We start from the raw sequence: 14,071 nt of genomic DNA on the forward strand, positions 1-14,071 counted from the left end.
CCGCTTATCCGGGACCGGGTCGCGGGGGCAGCAGTCTAAGCAAAGATGCCCAGACTTCCCTCTCTCCAGACACTTCCTCCAGCTCCTCCGGGGGAATACTGAGGCGTTCCCAGGCCAGCCAAGAGACAGTCCCTCCAGTGTGTCCTGGGTCTTCCCCGGGGCCTCCTCCCGGTGGGACATGCCCGGAACACCTCCCTAGGAAGGCGCCCAGGAGGCATCCGAAACAGATGCCCGAGCCACCTCAGCTGGCTCCTCTCGATGTGGAGGAGCAGCGGTTCTACTCTGAGCTCCTCCCGGGTGACCGAGCTCCTCACCCTATCTCTAAGGGTGCGCCCGGCCGCCCTGCGGAGAAAGCTCATTTCGGCCGCCTGTATCCGGGATCTTGCCCTTTCGGTCATGACCCAAAGTTCATGACCATAGGTGAATGTCGGAACGTAGATTGACCAGTAAATCGAGAGCTTCGCCTTACAGCTCAGCTCCTTCTTCACCACGACGGACCGGTACATTGACCGCATTACTGCAGAAGCTGCACCGATCCGCCTGTCAATCTCCCGTTCCATCCTTCCCTCACTCGTGAGCAAGACCCCAAGATACTTGAACTCCTCCACTTGAGGCAGGAACTCCCCACCAACCTGAAGGGAACAAGCCACCCTTTTCTGTCTTTTTTTGTCTTACAGCTGATGTTCCATGTAAATGAATTGCGAGCTGGTGGCTGGTGTCCTGTTTGACACAGGTGGTAGAAACCTACACTTGACTCTAGTAGGGACAAGAAAAGCCTCCAGCTGCCGGAAGAACCTATATTCCCCAGAGAGCACTTTTTCTGTCTCATGTTGCGGTGTCCTGCAGGTCAGAGAGCTCTGTAATGATGCAGATTTCAGTGCTGGTGGTGGTAAAGGTGGTGCCCTTTTGCATTGGTCTATCAGTTACATGTATGAGTACTTTATGTGTAGAAACAGTTTATCCATGGTTGTATGTATTGCAGCTATGGAATTTTTTAAAATAAGTATCATTGATATGCCTCTGCCTTGGTTGTCTCCTTTTTCCACCTTTTGAACAGATGTGGATCAGTGTGTGGGGGAATTAACAGCACATAACTGCCATTACTTCATAAAAAAGCCTTTTCAGAGTGCAATGAGCTGCCTGACTCGTGTATCATTGTTTCAGAATGAGAGGGACTTTTTCTCTAAAGCAGCGCCAGTCATTCAGAGAAAGGTTGGTTTAGAGAAAGTCCATTAATAATTCAGTTGAATCTCACAGGTTTCCTCTCAGGGTATTTTTTTTATGATGAATAAACTGCATGAAGCATCCAGATACACACAGTAGTGATTATTAGAATTTATAAAATAAGGCTTAACCAAAGTTATAAGGTCAATGATGTTTGTAAATGTTAGCAAAGATAACACACATCAAGAAGGAACAAACTCCTGAGCAGTATTTTTCTTGACTGATAAAGGTCCTGAAATGTTGCCTTCACTCCATGAGGGATGTGTGGGAGTTCTGTTTCATAACAACTAAAATTATACAAAGAAAAGTGAATGAAATGACATTTTATGACTGACTTCACTTTTTCAACTTGCAATATAGTTACCATTTCGGGGGTATGTGTATCTTGTGGATGTCTAGTGCAAAACACTTAGTTGGTGGTTAGCAGTATTATACAGTAAGTCCTTCTTCATGAAGCCAATAATGTTAAGTAAATGTTGATATTGTAGAGAAGTATTGGTTCAACTGATGGTAATTTTAGAAGCTGTAGTTTGTGGCTACTGTTGAGCTGTACATCAGTATACAGAGAGGTGTTTGTTATTTGGCCTATCCACATATGAATGGGTGGACGGAATAATAAAATAAGTGTCAGAATAATGCAGTACAGTTCAACAGCAGCACATTACATCCTCCAAAATGATCAAACCGTTGACTTAGCTTACCTCAATGGTTTCAACAAAAACTGAACATTATCACCTTTTATGGAGGATTAACTGCGGTCTTGTTGGATTAGGCTGCATTAGTTTAGCTAGGCTAGGTATAGCTACTGAGGTGCCAACTGAATGTATATGCTGCATATGCAGATTTTATTCATTTGTGTGTATGTGATGATACGCATTCACCTCCAGTCCTGCACTTTGCTGAGGTGACACCTTTTCATAAGATTCATTCTGCGAAACGCTGTGTCACACTGCTCTATTTACGTGGGGACAGGAGGCAACAGCCACTTTTGAAATTAACCCTTTCTGAACCAGGATGTCACTTGCCACACAGATGTGCACGGTGTGCAGTAGGCTTGGTTGTGCAGCCCAGTCTAAATGAATCAGTAGAAGGTTGATATGACTGGGACCGGTGGCCATTTGGGCCTGGGATGACAAAGCAATGACCTCAGCAAGTCTCACTCCTGCAGAATGTGAACTACCAGTCAGATAGATGGGAAGCTCACAGTGCAATTGGCTGCAATATACTCTCTCTCTCACACAGACACACACACAAACCCACAAATGTTCTTTATGTTCCAGTAAGGTGGCAGAAATGACCGGGAAAATAGTCATAAACTGTATCTTGTATCGTCAGCATGTATTAATAACTTCCACTTTACCATACAGAATCCATTGCAGAATAAGCTAGCTTGGCGTTTTTTTGACAATGTATTTTATGTTAGTGTTGGCCAGATGGCAGGCAGTGTTTCAACAAATGAGTCATTTTGGATGAAAATCTAATATGCTTAGATCAATGTTCAGTGTGGGGGCTGCTCAACTGACTGTAATCTGTACACTAATTATTGAAACTGTGAACTTTTCTATCTAGTTGATCTTTACCCAGTAATCCTGGTCTAAATAGAGGGACAGACATGTAAAAAACATCTACCTGCACAGGATCAAACTGAGAGAGACCTTCCAGTCTGGTCTGTGTTATCAGCGATTGTAGCGAATGTGTGTTTAGTGGCCTCACATTTTGCACATTTTGTGCCTTTTTTGTCCATTAACACTTAGTAACACATAACGAAAAAGTGAAAACGCTTTTGGAAATGTTTACTAAGTTGTAAAAAATCTAAAGAGTCTGAATACTTTATTCAGATGCTTAAATCAGTTCTTTGGATGTTATTAGCCAGGTGATGACTGCTTAAAAGGTTCAGTTTTTGTCTCATCAATCCAGAGAATCTAATTTACCTTGTCCTCTGAATCCTTTAAATACCGTTTGGCCCATGCCTTCTGTCTTACCATCTCTGCTAGAGTGACCGCTGTATTCGTGGTCACCTTACCTACTGAGCCTGGCCGGGCAGCCGCCTCTAGGAAGACTCCGTGCTTCCACACTTCTTCTACTTTGCTATTTTCAAGGCCACTCTGCTCCAGGGAACACTCAGAGCTTTAGTAATTGTCTTACACCCTTGTTCTAGTCTATGCCTTGCCACAGTTTTACCACAGAGTTCTTTGGACTTCATGGGTTGGTTTTTGGCCTGACATCTCATCTAATGTGAGCTGCGGGACCTTATCTACACAGTTATGTGCCTTTCTAAACTATGGTCAGTCAATTTCGTTTACCACAGATGGATTCCAGTCAAGTTCTAGACACATGTCAAGGAAAAGTAAAGCAAACAGGATCCACCTCACTGCAATTTAGAATGTGATTACTTTTGTAATGAGCATTTTCCATTTTTGATTTTTTAAATACATTTACAGAAATCTCTAAAGGTGTTTTTGTCTCACTAATTGGATATTTTGTCCATTTAAACTGAAATCATCAACACATTAAGGTCTTCAAAAAGTGAAGGGGCTTATTTTTCTGAAGCCACTGTAGTAACCATTTATAATGCACTGAAGGTAAATTCCGTGCCCTTGTGTTATAGGCCATAGTGAGTCATGATTACCTTTTTAAGTGTACATGTTGTTCTTCTCTTCTCCTTAGCTAAAAGCAGAGATGTCTTACACAGTAAACTAGACTCTGAGGTTGTACCCAAAGTGGCTCGCATGACTGTCTCTGGCAAGAAGCAGACCATGGGCTTTGATGTTCCAAGGTAACTACAGTACCACACATCTGCACACAAATACACATTGTTCTTATGAAACAGAACAAAAAACATTTAAAGAAATAAGAGAGAAATATCTCTTCTTAAAATATGATTTTTGCAGCCTCAAGCAAGTATAGCTATTATCTGCTGCAGAGTTGTATTGCTTTGAGATTAAACCCATCCACCATTTCTCCTCAGCACAGCGGAAAACGGTGTTGTCACTACTTCAGGACGCAGAGGCGGCAGCCCTGAAAATGCCACAGTAACACCCGCCACAGAGGCCACATCCAAGCGTCCTGAGACACCATCCAAAGGGTCAAATGGTGATGAGACTTCCACTGCTCCCACTCCTGGCCGCTCCTCTGGAAAGGCCCGGCAGGCGATCAGTATTAAAGCTGAGCTGGAGAAGAGGCAGGGGGGCAAACCTCTGTTAAATTTGGTGGTTATAGGTAGGAAGAAAAACCAGCCTTTCATATAGCTTTATTTCAGTTTATAGCAGCTTTTAAAATATTTTTTTTCTTATATTTAACAACATGCATTATGGTTGCATCAGAATGTACACACATCGCAGAATGACTGGTGTGGGGGAGTAAATCGCCAGATTAGGTTTTTCCCATATCCTTTATTAGTCAAAAGTGCACTGTGTTCATTCTACAGTTTAAGCCATTTGCAGTCTAATATTTACATGTAATGTCGATCATTTAATTATTTTGAATCTCCCTCTTTGTTGTCCTTGTTTGTCATGCATATGTCTTAAGCTTAATAATGCTAAATGTGTTGAACTGCAGACCAGTGCAGTTGCACAATTGTATTTTCTTGTTCTCAGTTACACCAGAAAAAGTGACTTTGTAGTTTCAGAAGTGCAGATGATTCTAGTTTCCCATAGTCTGTGAAACCTTTCGTTTTACCATCGTCCTCTCCCTTCCCCCCTCACACTCGATCCTTGTTCCTATTTCTGTCTGCCTCCCTTCACTTGTGCAATTCTGCTTCTTTCCTTCTTCCATCTGTGGCTTCCTTTTGCCATATCTTATGTTCTCTCTTCCCCTACCTATCTTATCATTCTTATTACAGTCTTCCTCTCTGTCTTCATTCCTCCCTGGTGTCTTCCCCACCCTCTAAGCCCCCTTTCTCGATCACTACCCTTTACATCCTTAATTCCTTGGCATTATTAAATTATTTCCTCTTTTTCTGCAGGTCATGTGGATGCAGGTAAAAGCACACTGATGGGCCACCTCCTTTATCTGCTGGGCAACGTCAACAAACGCACCATGCACAAGTATGAGCAGGAGTCAAAGAAGGCAGGAAAGGCCTCTTTTGCTTATGCTTGGGTTCTGGATGAAACTGGCGAGGAGAGGGACAGGTACATTTTGGTGTGAAGCCACAGACAGAAAAATAGGCATGGCCAGTGGTAGTGCAGATGTTTGCTAAACTGTCTCATCCAGCTGTGTACTATTGGTTGAGAACAACCAAATCTAGATGGACAAAACATTCTGGTGTACTAGTACTAGTGACTGGAAGTCAATAGGGATGGGACAGTATATTGAAATTCAATATACCACAATACAAAAACATCACAATATGTATTGTTTTGTCTAGCTATATATATCGTGTGGTCTCCATACACCAGCGACGTCATATTTTTAGTAAATAAGATAGCATAACAATGTTAGTTACTATATCTGGGTGTGTCTATACATAATCAAATCAGTATTAGAAAAGATAGTCAAACATTGTCACTGAATTTTTAATTGTATCTTGATTGAATCAAACTGTACACATCATATTGTGCATCAAATCGTATCAAGAAAAAGTCATATTGTCCCATTAAGTCCATGTACCCTTATATGGCAGTCCAGCTGTTCAGTACACCAGACGGGATTATTTTATTTGTAGTATGTTTACTGTGTTTTCACTGAGTTTTTATTTTCACACAGTTATGGAATTTGATTTTTTTTCAACTAGGTTAGATAGTTAAAAAAACAACAACACATGATTGCTTGTGTTTTGCTCCAGAGGTGTGACAATGGATGTGGGCATGACCAAGTTTGTGACCAACTCTAAAGTGGTGACACTGATGGATGCACCAGGACACAAAGACTTCATCCCCAATATGATTACAGGAGCTGCACAGGTATAGCATGTCAAAGTCTTCAAGCACCCTGCACTATGCATATAAACCATGGCACAATGGATGAGATATTTGCAGTTGTCATATCTCTCAGTGTTGCTGTATTGGTTGTCATATATAGGAAGAACATTCAGTATATGAGTGATGGAAATAGGCACTGGAAATGTGTGTAACCCACCTGTAGTTAATTTCAGAAGTACAATACTAGGTGCTTTCGGACTGGAGGACCTTTTTCATAGTTCTTACAACAATTGGGAAAAGTATCTCCTTTTTTGTGTGTCCGCACTGGAGAAACTGAAAATGGTGATAGTTCTTAGAACGCCTTTGTTTCTTAGCTCCTACTTCATGGTACTCTCCAAGCGCAATACGAACCATGAATGATGATCCTGTACGTAGACTGCAGCACTGCTAATTGTCAATTTTTAAAAATCGTGTTAGCCATGTATAGTGATCAGTAGCCAGAGGCATGGGGAGCTGCAGTCTGCCAATGGAAGCCTCTGCAGAGGGTTTGTGGCTCCCTATATAATTAATGTTAGCAGCATAGAACTTAACAGCAATGTAATGTGTGTTAACTGTTGTGAGCTTGCTGGTTAATCACTAACAGTCAGCCGGCTTAGTGTTTCGTCACTTAGGAATAAAGCACTTATAAAATAATAGCCATAGTCCTTCCAAAAAAAAAAGGTGTCAGCGCTCCCACTGGTGGTGCCAAAGCAAACAGAAAAAAGGCCAATGTAAAGGTGTAGAACAGTTTTAGTCTGAAAGAGGCTAATAATACAGGATCAAATCAAAACATCCATACATTATCTACGTATATTGCTTATTCTGTAGCGGGTCATGAGGGTGCTGGACACAGTGCTAGCCAACACTGGGTGAGAGGCAGGCTGCACCCAGGACAGACTTCCAGTCTGTCACAGTGCTGACACATTCGAAACAGGCAACCACTCACATTCACATCTATGGGCAATTTAAAGTCACCCATTAACCTATTCTACATGTCTTTGGAGGAAATCCATTCAGGCACAGGGAAGCTCAAAACAAACAAACTACATACTCTTTATGTACGCGCTCCTAAATCTTCCATAGGTGTTCAACTCGGTTGAGATCTGGTGACTGCGAAGGCCATAGCATATGATTCACATCATTGTCATACCCATCCAACCATTTGGTGTTCCCTTGTGCCCTATACATAGTCATGACATACTGTCATCCTGGAGTCTCCTCACTTATCTTTTTCCTTTAATTTGTCACCCAAATTCATCAAGGTATGTAATTACACTGATGCAATAATCCAACCCTATCATGAAGCACCCCTGCTCATTGATTTGCAGCATGGCCAATAATGACCTATAGATACAGTGACATTGAAGAGGTAGCTACCAGGGTGTAGGGTGCTGCTGCCCCTACATTTAGAATTCACAAAATATTAAAATTCTTCTAATACCTTCGTATATATCAGTTAGCTACAAAAGTAGCTCAACACTCTAAGATCATCTTGCATGATCCTCATGGTTAAACAAAGCATTTCTCTAACCTAGCAAACCTCTGCCTGATTAAAATGGTTCCTTTCCATCCTTTAGCACACCTTACACTTGCCACACCCATCTGTAAGATCTGAAATAGCTTTTGTGGTTTTGGGTGTTGGTGTCACAAGGTGTCTTTGCAGACATGGGTGTGCTTGTTTGTCTCTGTTTTGGGGTATTAATATAATTTCTCTTTTTGCCTTATGACTGTCCTCGTATTTAGCCTCCTCATATAGTGACTAAGGAGTTTCTGCTGTAAGCAAATTAAGGTGCTAAACATGAACTATGAGGCTTTAGATGATATGAGTATCTCAGCCTGCAGGTACCTCCAATAAAGCATGTGTTGATTCATTAAAGAAGGAAGAAGAATTGCAGTAGTTCTACATTACTGCCTGTATGGTGTATTTTGCTTTCTTATACTTGCATTAAGACATTATTGTGATAGCTTTGTAGTGTTGTTTTCTAACATTGCAGACACTTAGGGCTCTTAAGCCTCATAAAAGCGCACTCATTTTTGATCTAAAGAAAAATGAATTCAGCTGTTAAATTGATTTTAATGCTCACATCTGCCCAGCAGAAAAAGAAACATCTGTTATCTTTCTCATCGCTTCTCTCTTCAGGCTGACGTGGCGGTGCTCGTTGTGGATGCCAGCAGAGGAGAGTTTGAGGCAGGTTTCGAAGCAGGCGGCCAGACCAGAGAACATGCCCTGTTGGTGCGCTCGCTGGGCGTCACACAGCTAGCTGTGGCTGTCAACAAGATGGACCAGGTCAGAGCTGAAAGTTTTATTTTCAGCACCACAATTTGTGGGGCTGCAGCTGTTATTTTCATTATTTCTCATCAGCTCCCAAATACAGCAGCTAGTCTAACATACAGCACATACAAATAATATTGCTCACCTAATTGGTACTGTACAAAAGTCTTAGGCCACCATTAGTTAGGCTGCAACCCTCATTCTTTCACCTCTCTCCAACTCTTCTTCTCATATACCGTCAACAACTGGGCCTGAAAATTCATTGATACAACAGATCTTGTGAGCTGTTGCATATCTCAGTTTTTTCCCTGTTTCCTAATGAAAAAGTGGTGTCTTGGCTGCTGTTCTTCAAGGCCATTCCTGATTGAGCTTCTTCGGACTATGGAAGGATCAACTTGGCATCCAGATGAAGTTGCCAGGTCCTTGCTGGATTTCCTCCGGTCTCTCATAGAAGAAACTCTGAGAAACTTCTCATGAGATTTGAACAGTTTTCTTTGTCCACTCCTGTTTTTGTCCTTGACCTCTCTTGTTGTTTTATGCTTCTTTAGAACAGCTTGATACCACATCTGGAGTATCTATTGTTTGCAGAGTTTTTCAGACATTTTTTGTGTATTATTTTAAAATACTGTGTACATATTTCCTATATTTTCCAATTCCGTTCTATAAATAAATATATAGTCGTCATAATATTGCTAATTCAACAAATCTAATGGTGGGCTGAGACGTTGCACAGTACCGTATATGAAATCTTGAGCCATGGCATAGCATGGTGTTCCTTATCTATTTGCAAAAATCTGACTTTTTGGGAGGAAAATTGGTAGAAAGTGAAAATGATCAGGAAAACACTTTATTAGTTGACAAACTGGACTTTACTAAAAACAGATACTTCTGTTGGATATAAGATTTTCTCAAAGTTTGTAACTTAACACCTCTAAACATTTTTGCAGGAGTGCAGAAGGCCGCAGGGAGCTGTACACTCATGATTGTGTTTTTGTTTCCTATAATCACTGGCATGTTGCTGACACATTTCCATTTCAAAGCCGCGCTGAAGGGGAAACTTTCTGTGTATTTTTCCTTTTCTCTTTATGTGTGTATACAAAATCAGGTAAGCTGGCAACAAGAGCGTTTCCAAGAAATCATTTCCAAACTTGGCCATTTTCTCAAGCAGGCGGGATTCAAAGTAAGTTGGCACCACATCTCGATATTAGTATCAGAATTTTACATGTATTTTTAAAAAAATCATTTTTAAAGTTGGCCAAGAACAAGTAAACAGAGCAAGTCTGGCCTTCCTTTTGTTTGATCTGGTGTTTTATCTGCTTTTGCAGGAGTCTGATGTTTTCTACATCCCCACCAGCGGCCTGTCGGGAGAAAACCTGGCCACCAGGAGTTCACTGTCACAACTCACCTCTTGGTACTCTGGACCCAGCCTCCTGGAGCAGATTGGTAATGTGCTCTCACGTGGTTTAAGAACAAAACATTTACTGCCTTCAACACTTAGATGTAGGTTTCCCTAAGGAAAAGAAGAAAATGGTCACAAGCTGCATTTTCAACCTTTTTTCACCATGTGTAGTGATGTTACAAATGTTCAAACATAGAACTCTTAGTTTTTTGTGCAAGTTTATTTGCCATCCTTTAAAGAAAAAAACAAACTTGATCTTAAGGAAATAAAAATCAAGCAGCAGAATATAACTTCAGCATCTGTATTTTTTTTTTCCTGAAACCGGAGAATCCACGTTCTTAAAACAGGTTGATTTGCTTATATAACTACTATTATCCAACTGTCCCAAATCTGTTGGAAATCAAATATGTACTTTTCATGTACTGTTTGACATTGAAAACACAAATTTGAGTAAAAAATATTTTCAGAATGACTCACTGCAGCACAGAATGACTGGTTGATAACGAAGCGGAAATGAAGTATAGGTTCTTGACGGTTCTGTGTGCGTGTTGTTTTTCACACATTGCTGGCAATGTCAATAAAGTGCTGATCATAGTGTGGTCTTAGTCTGTTAGATTATAATGTTCATCCCAATGAAACTGATTCATCGCCCACACCAGATTTGTCTTAATATTTACTAACCTTCCTCATTGTTCCTCTGCTCCTTTTTCCTCTTTTTTTTGAAGATGCCTTCAAAGCCCCTCAGAGATCTGTAGAAAAACCTTTCAGACTGTGCGTCTCTGATGTGTTCAAAGGTAAAATCAGTGATGCACACTTAAATATTCTTAATTATTGTCTGAGATTTTGTTGATGTCTCTTTTCGTTTCTCTTTTTTTGAATTCAAGAGATTGCTGATGTTGCATTTTCTCTTCCCAGACCAGGGTTCCGGCTTCTGCGTCACAGGGAAAATCGAGGCTGGTTACATTCAGACTGGAGACAGAATATTGGCTATGCCTCCCAATGAAACCTGCACCGTCAAGGGTATGCACCATCTTTGCTGCAGTTTTGGTACTTTGTGGCCTACATGATTCATTTTCTTAATAGACAGTAATAAAAAAAAAGATGCAAAATGTTTTAAAATTATTAATCCTGGGGCAGTTTAAGAGCAAAGTCTCAACAAGGTTATCATCTGCAGGGTATAAATCCTGAACCTGATAAGTCTGTGCAAGCGGCTGCTGTTTATAGGCTGACAAGAAGGCACTATTCTTTTTGTTTCAACATCTAAGCACCACATTTCTGTAACCATAAGGAAGAAACATTAACAGTAGTGATGACAATAAGAAGTTATTTACACACCAAAATTCATTAAAGAAGATGAGCTTAAGCAAAATAAAATGCATACACAAACACAAATCATGAAAGAAGAAAAACCTTGGCACTTTTTTTTTTTTAAATTGACATGTCAGTTTCAAACACGCATATCTGAGTGCAGATGGCTGAATGGGTGGTAATAAACACTGCCATCCTGTGGCAGCTGGCTGACTTGACCTCCATCTGTACTGCAGGAATTACTCTCCATAACGAGGCCCTGGACTGGGCTGCAGCAGGAGACCATGTCAGCCTGACGGTCACTGGGATGGATATCATCAAGATCAAGTAAATCAATAGTTTTTGCTGTCATATCACTTGTGTGGTGACGTGTTCTGGTGTTTCGATTATGCCTCAATTTTATTTGTTCATTACTTTATATTCTCTGACTGTTTCCTTCCAGTGTGGGCTGTGTGTTCTGTGATCCCAAGGATCCTATTCGAGTCTGTACTCGATTCAGAGCCCGAATCCTCCTCTTCAATATCGAAGTCCCTGTCACACAAGGATTTCCAGTAAGTACAAGCAAACATTCACATTTACACACACTGAAATTCTGCTAAGACCTTTTTATTTGCATGAATTGATGATGCATACAGGGCTGCATACAGTCAGATTCTGTTTTGTTGCATGTATATATTTGTTCATTAGGGGACTTTCTGTGTGCTTGGTCTAGGTGTTGTTGCATTACCAGACAGTCAGCGAGCCGGCCACCATTAGAAAACTTATCAGCGTTCTACACAAGAGCAGTGGTGAAGTCCTCAAGAAGAAACCAAAGTGAGTTTTGGAAGGGATGCTTTTCATTACTGTGTAATAAAGATTTGGCCCCTAGTTACTGCATTGGTGATGGATGGATGTATATTTTAATGCTAATACTTTTGTAATTTTTAAAAAAAACTTGTAACAGTATTGTTATGCCCTGGTATCGCTACTTTATATAAAGAATCAAATAAAGACTTTAGTTTTCCTTGTTAGCATTCACTGCTGTTGACTCTCGAGTTTGGGCCACTGTTACAAACTCAGTCTGGTGCCTGCTTACTTCAAGAGCTTTAAGATATTGGACTGCTGCTTTGTATAGTGGTACTTCCTTCAAAAATTGACAAGGCCAGCAGCTTTTAGAAATCTGTATTTAAATGTAATATTCACCATCAATCTGCATAGAACAGTGCTGCATATTACTTACTGTACTCTTGTTCCTTTTAAGGTGTTTGAGTAAGGGTATGAATGCCATCGTGGAGATCCAGACCCAGAGGCCAGTGTCATTAGAGCTGTACAAAGACTACAAGGAGCTGGGCCGCTTCATGCTGCGATATGTAGGCTCCACCATTGCTGCAGGGGTTGTCACCGAGGTAAAGTCCATCTAACCTTAGGACAAAGTCAAAACAACATATAGATTATGTTATTGCATAAAAATGGTCGGTTTTAACCTTCTGTCTTGTTCATACCGTTCTTAGTATTAGGCCCTTAAGAAATAATTAATAGTGAGATTGGTAGGCAATAATTGTCTTTTGAGGTGATGTTATCTGTATCTCTGTTTCCTTTTCTTTAATTAATGAAGTGTCCCTAGTCATCTTTCTTTTTGGTTTTCCTCTCTGCAGATCAAAGAATGAATGTCACGCAGAGCTGGTCAGACTTTGCACTGGAGACTGCATGCAGCCAGAGACAAAGTGCAATTCCTCAAAGAGATGTCACTCATGGACTGAGAACATCGCATTCATCCATCCATCTTTCCATCCAGCACAGCTGCCACTACACCTGACTGCTCTGATCAGTACTAACTAGACAGATACAGCCATGAACTGAGCTCACAGTGCATCCAGCAGCTCTGACACCCTGATATGGTGACGTCGAGCACCCAGCTAGCCCCACTTCACATTTCTCCCTTACTTTCTTTAAAAGTTAATGTGAGCATTCAGCTTCCAGTTTACATAACAACCATTTTCCATAATACGGCGCTCCCAATCAAAACTGTTGACCTGAAGTGACTAATTTTGAACTCACAAATGAATGTTGTGTTATGTGGGATTTGAAGGCAAATGTTTATTATTTTTACCATAAATATGTTTCTATCTCAAATTACATAGCTAAGAGGACAAGGTCTACAAAGACATTTAAATGTTTACTCTAACCACGCTAGAGTAGCCTGTGAACAAATAAGGGAAACTAAAATTTCCACTTCCATTTGGAGAGCAAGTTCTTATTTATGTTAACAAAATACACATTACTTGAAATGCTTCTAAAAAACTTTTCAGTAAGGCAGCAAAATGCTTTTTGAAGGGCTGACTTTTCTTCTAACAAAGTAAGACCGGGCTGAATAGAGCACGGAGTTCACAGGAACTGTATCTCTGTTTCTCCATGTGTTGAACCGGGTGTGTTGGTGACGATGGTGTGAAGAAAGATGAACATGATATCAGTAATCTGTGGTTTGACTTTTGATTTCATCAACATGACTTGTCTCTTTCTGTCAAAAAATCCTTTTTAGGAAAATGCGTTTTCCTTTTTTGTTTTCCTTTTACCTCACTTGTAAGATATGTATGTAAAAGTGCATCAAGTGGGAAGTGAAAATGTAGAAGTAATCATTTCCAGTCAGGTTTGACAGTGACACAGCTTGTTCCCGCTGGAGTGGAAAGCACCACAGAAGACACCTTTCGCCACCACTCTAAGGGAGCGCGTAATGAGGAGACTTAGCAAAACTGTTTCAGGCTGTAGAGTCTGAGGTGATACCTATATGTGTTACATAGTTGCTCATCACTTCCAGTGTTACAAACCTCTTAGTAGAGTAAGTGTTGAGGGAGTGAAAAGACAAGGAAGGTTTTCAGTGAAGGTTGTGTGAGGAAGTCAGAAAAACATCAGAAATTAATTAACAATACAATGAAATAACCCCATGGCAGTTGCAGCTCAAAACCGTCCTCCATTCTTTCACTCCTGTCTTTT

General features: G+C 40.8%; 1 protein-coding gene across 1 annotated transcript in view; it reads left to right on the forward strand.

Annotated features, from left to right (window-relative positions):
* The window catches only part of hbs1l (HBS1-like translational GTPase), a 23,788-nt gene extending 10,234 nt beyond the window's left edge, over positions 1–13,554 (forward strand). Inside the window, exons 5-18 of the mRNA XM_020593443.1 lie at positions 3,892–4,000; positions 4,193–4,443; positions 5,189–5,354; positions 6,008–6,125; positions 8,263–8,409; positions 9,500–9,574; positions 9,720–9,837; positions 10,519–10,587; positions 10,709–10,813; positions 11,338–11,428; positions 11,544–11,652; positions 11,814–11,914; positions 12,342–12,486; positions 12,736–13,554. Coding sequence (XP_020449099.1) covers positions 3,892–4,000; positions 4,193–4,443; positions 5,189–5,354; positions 6,008–6,125; positions 8,263–8,409; positions 9,500–9,574; positions 9,720–9,837; positions 10,519–10,587; positions 10,709–10,813; positions 11,338–11,428; positions 11,544–11,652; positions 11,814–11,914; positions 12,342–12,486; positions 12,736–12,747 — 1,616 coding nt within the window. The 3' untranslated portion in view covers positions 12,748–13,554. The remainder of the gene's footprint in view (positions 1–3,891; positions 4,001–4,192; positions 4,444–5,188; positions 5,355–6,007; positions 6,126–8,262; positions 8,410–9,499; positions 9,575–9,719; positions 9,838–10,518; positions 10,588–10,708; positions 10,814–11,337; positions 11,429–11,543; positions 11,653–11,813; positions 11,915–12,341; positions 12,487–12,735) is intronic.
* The last annotated feature ends 517 nt before the right edge of the window (positions 13,555–14,071 follow it).

This window comes from Monopterus albus, unplaced genomic scaffold, assembly GCF_001952655.1.
Source record: "Monopterus albus unplaced genomic scaffold, M_albus_1.0 scaffold19.1, whole genome shotgun sequence".
NCBI lineage: Eukaryota > Metazoa > Chordata > Actinopteri > Synbranchiformes > Synbranchidae > Monopterus > Monopterus albus.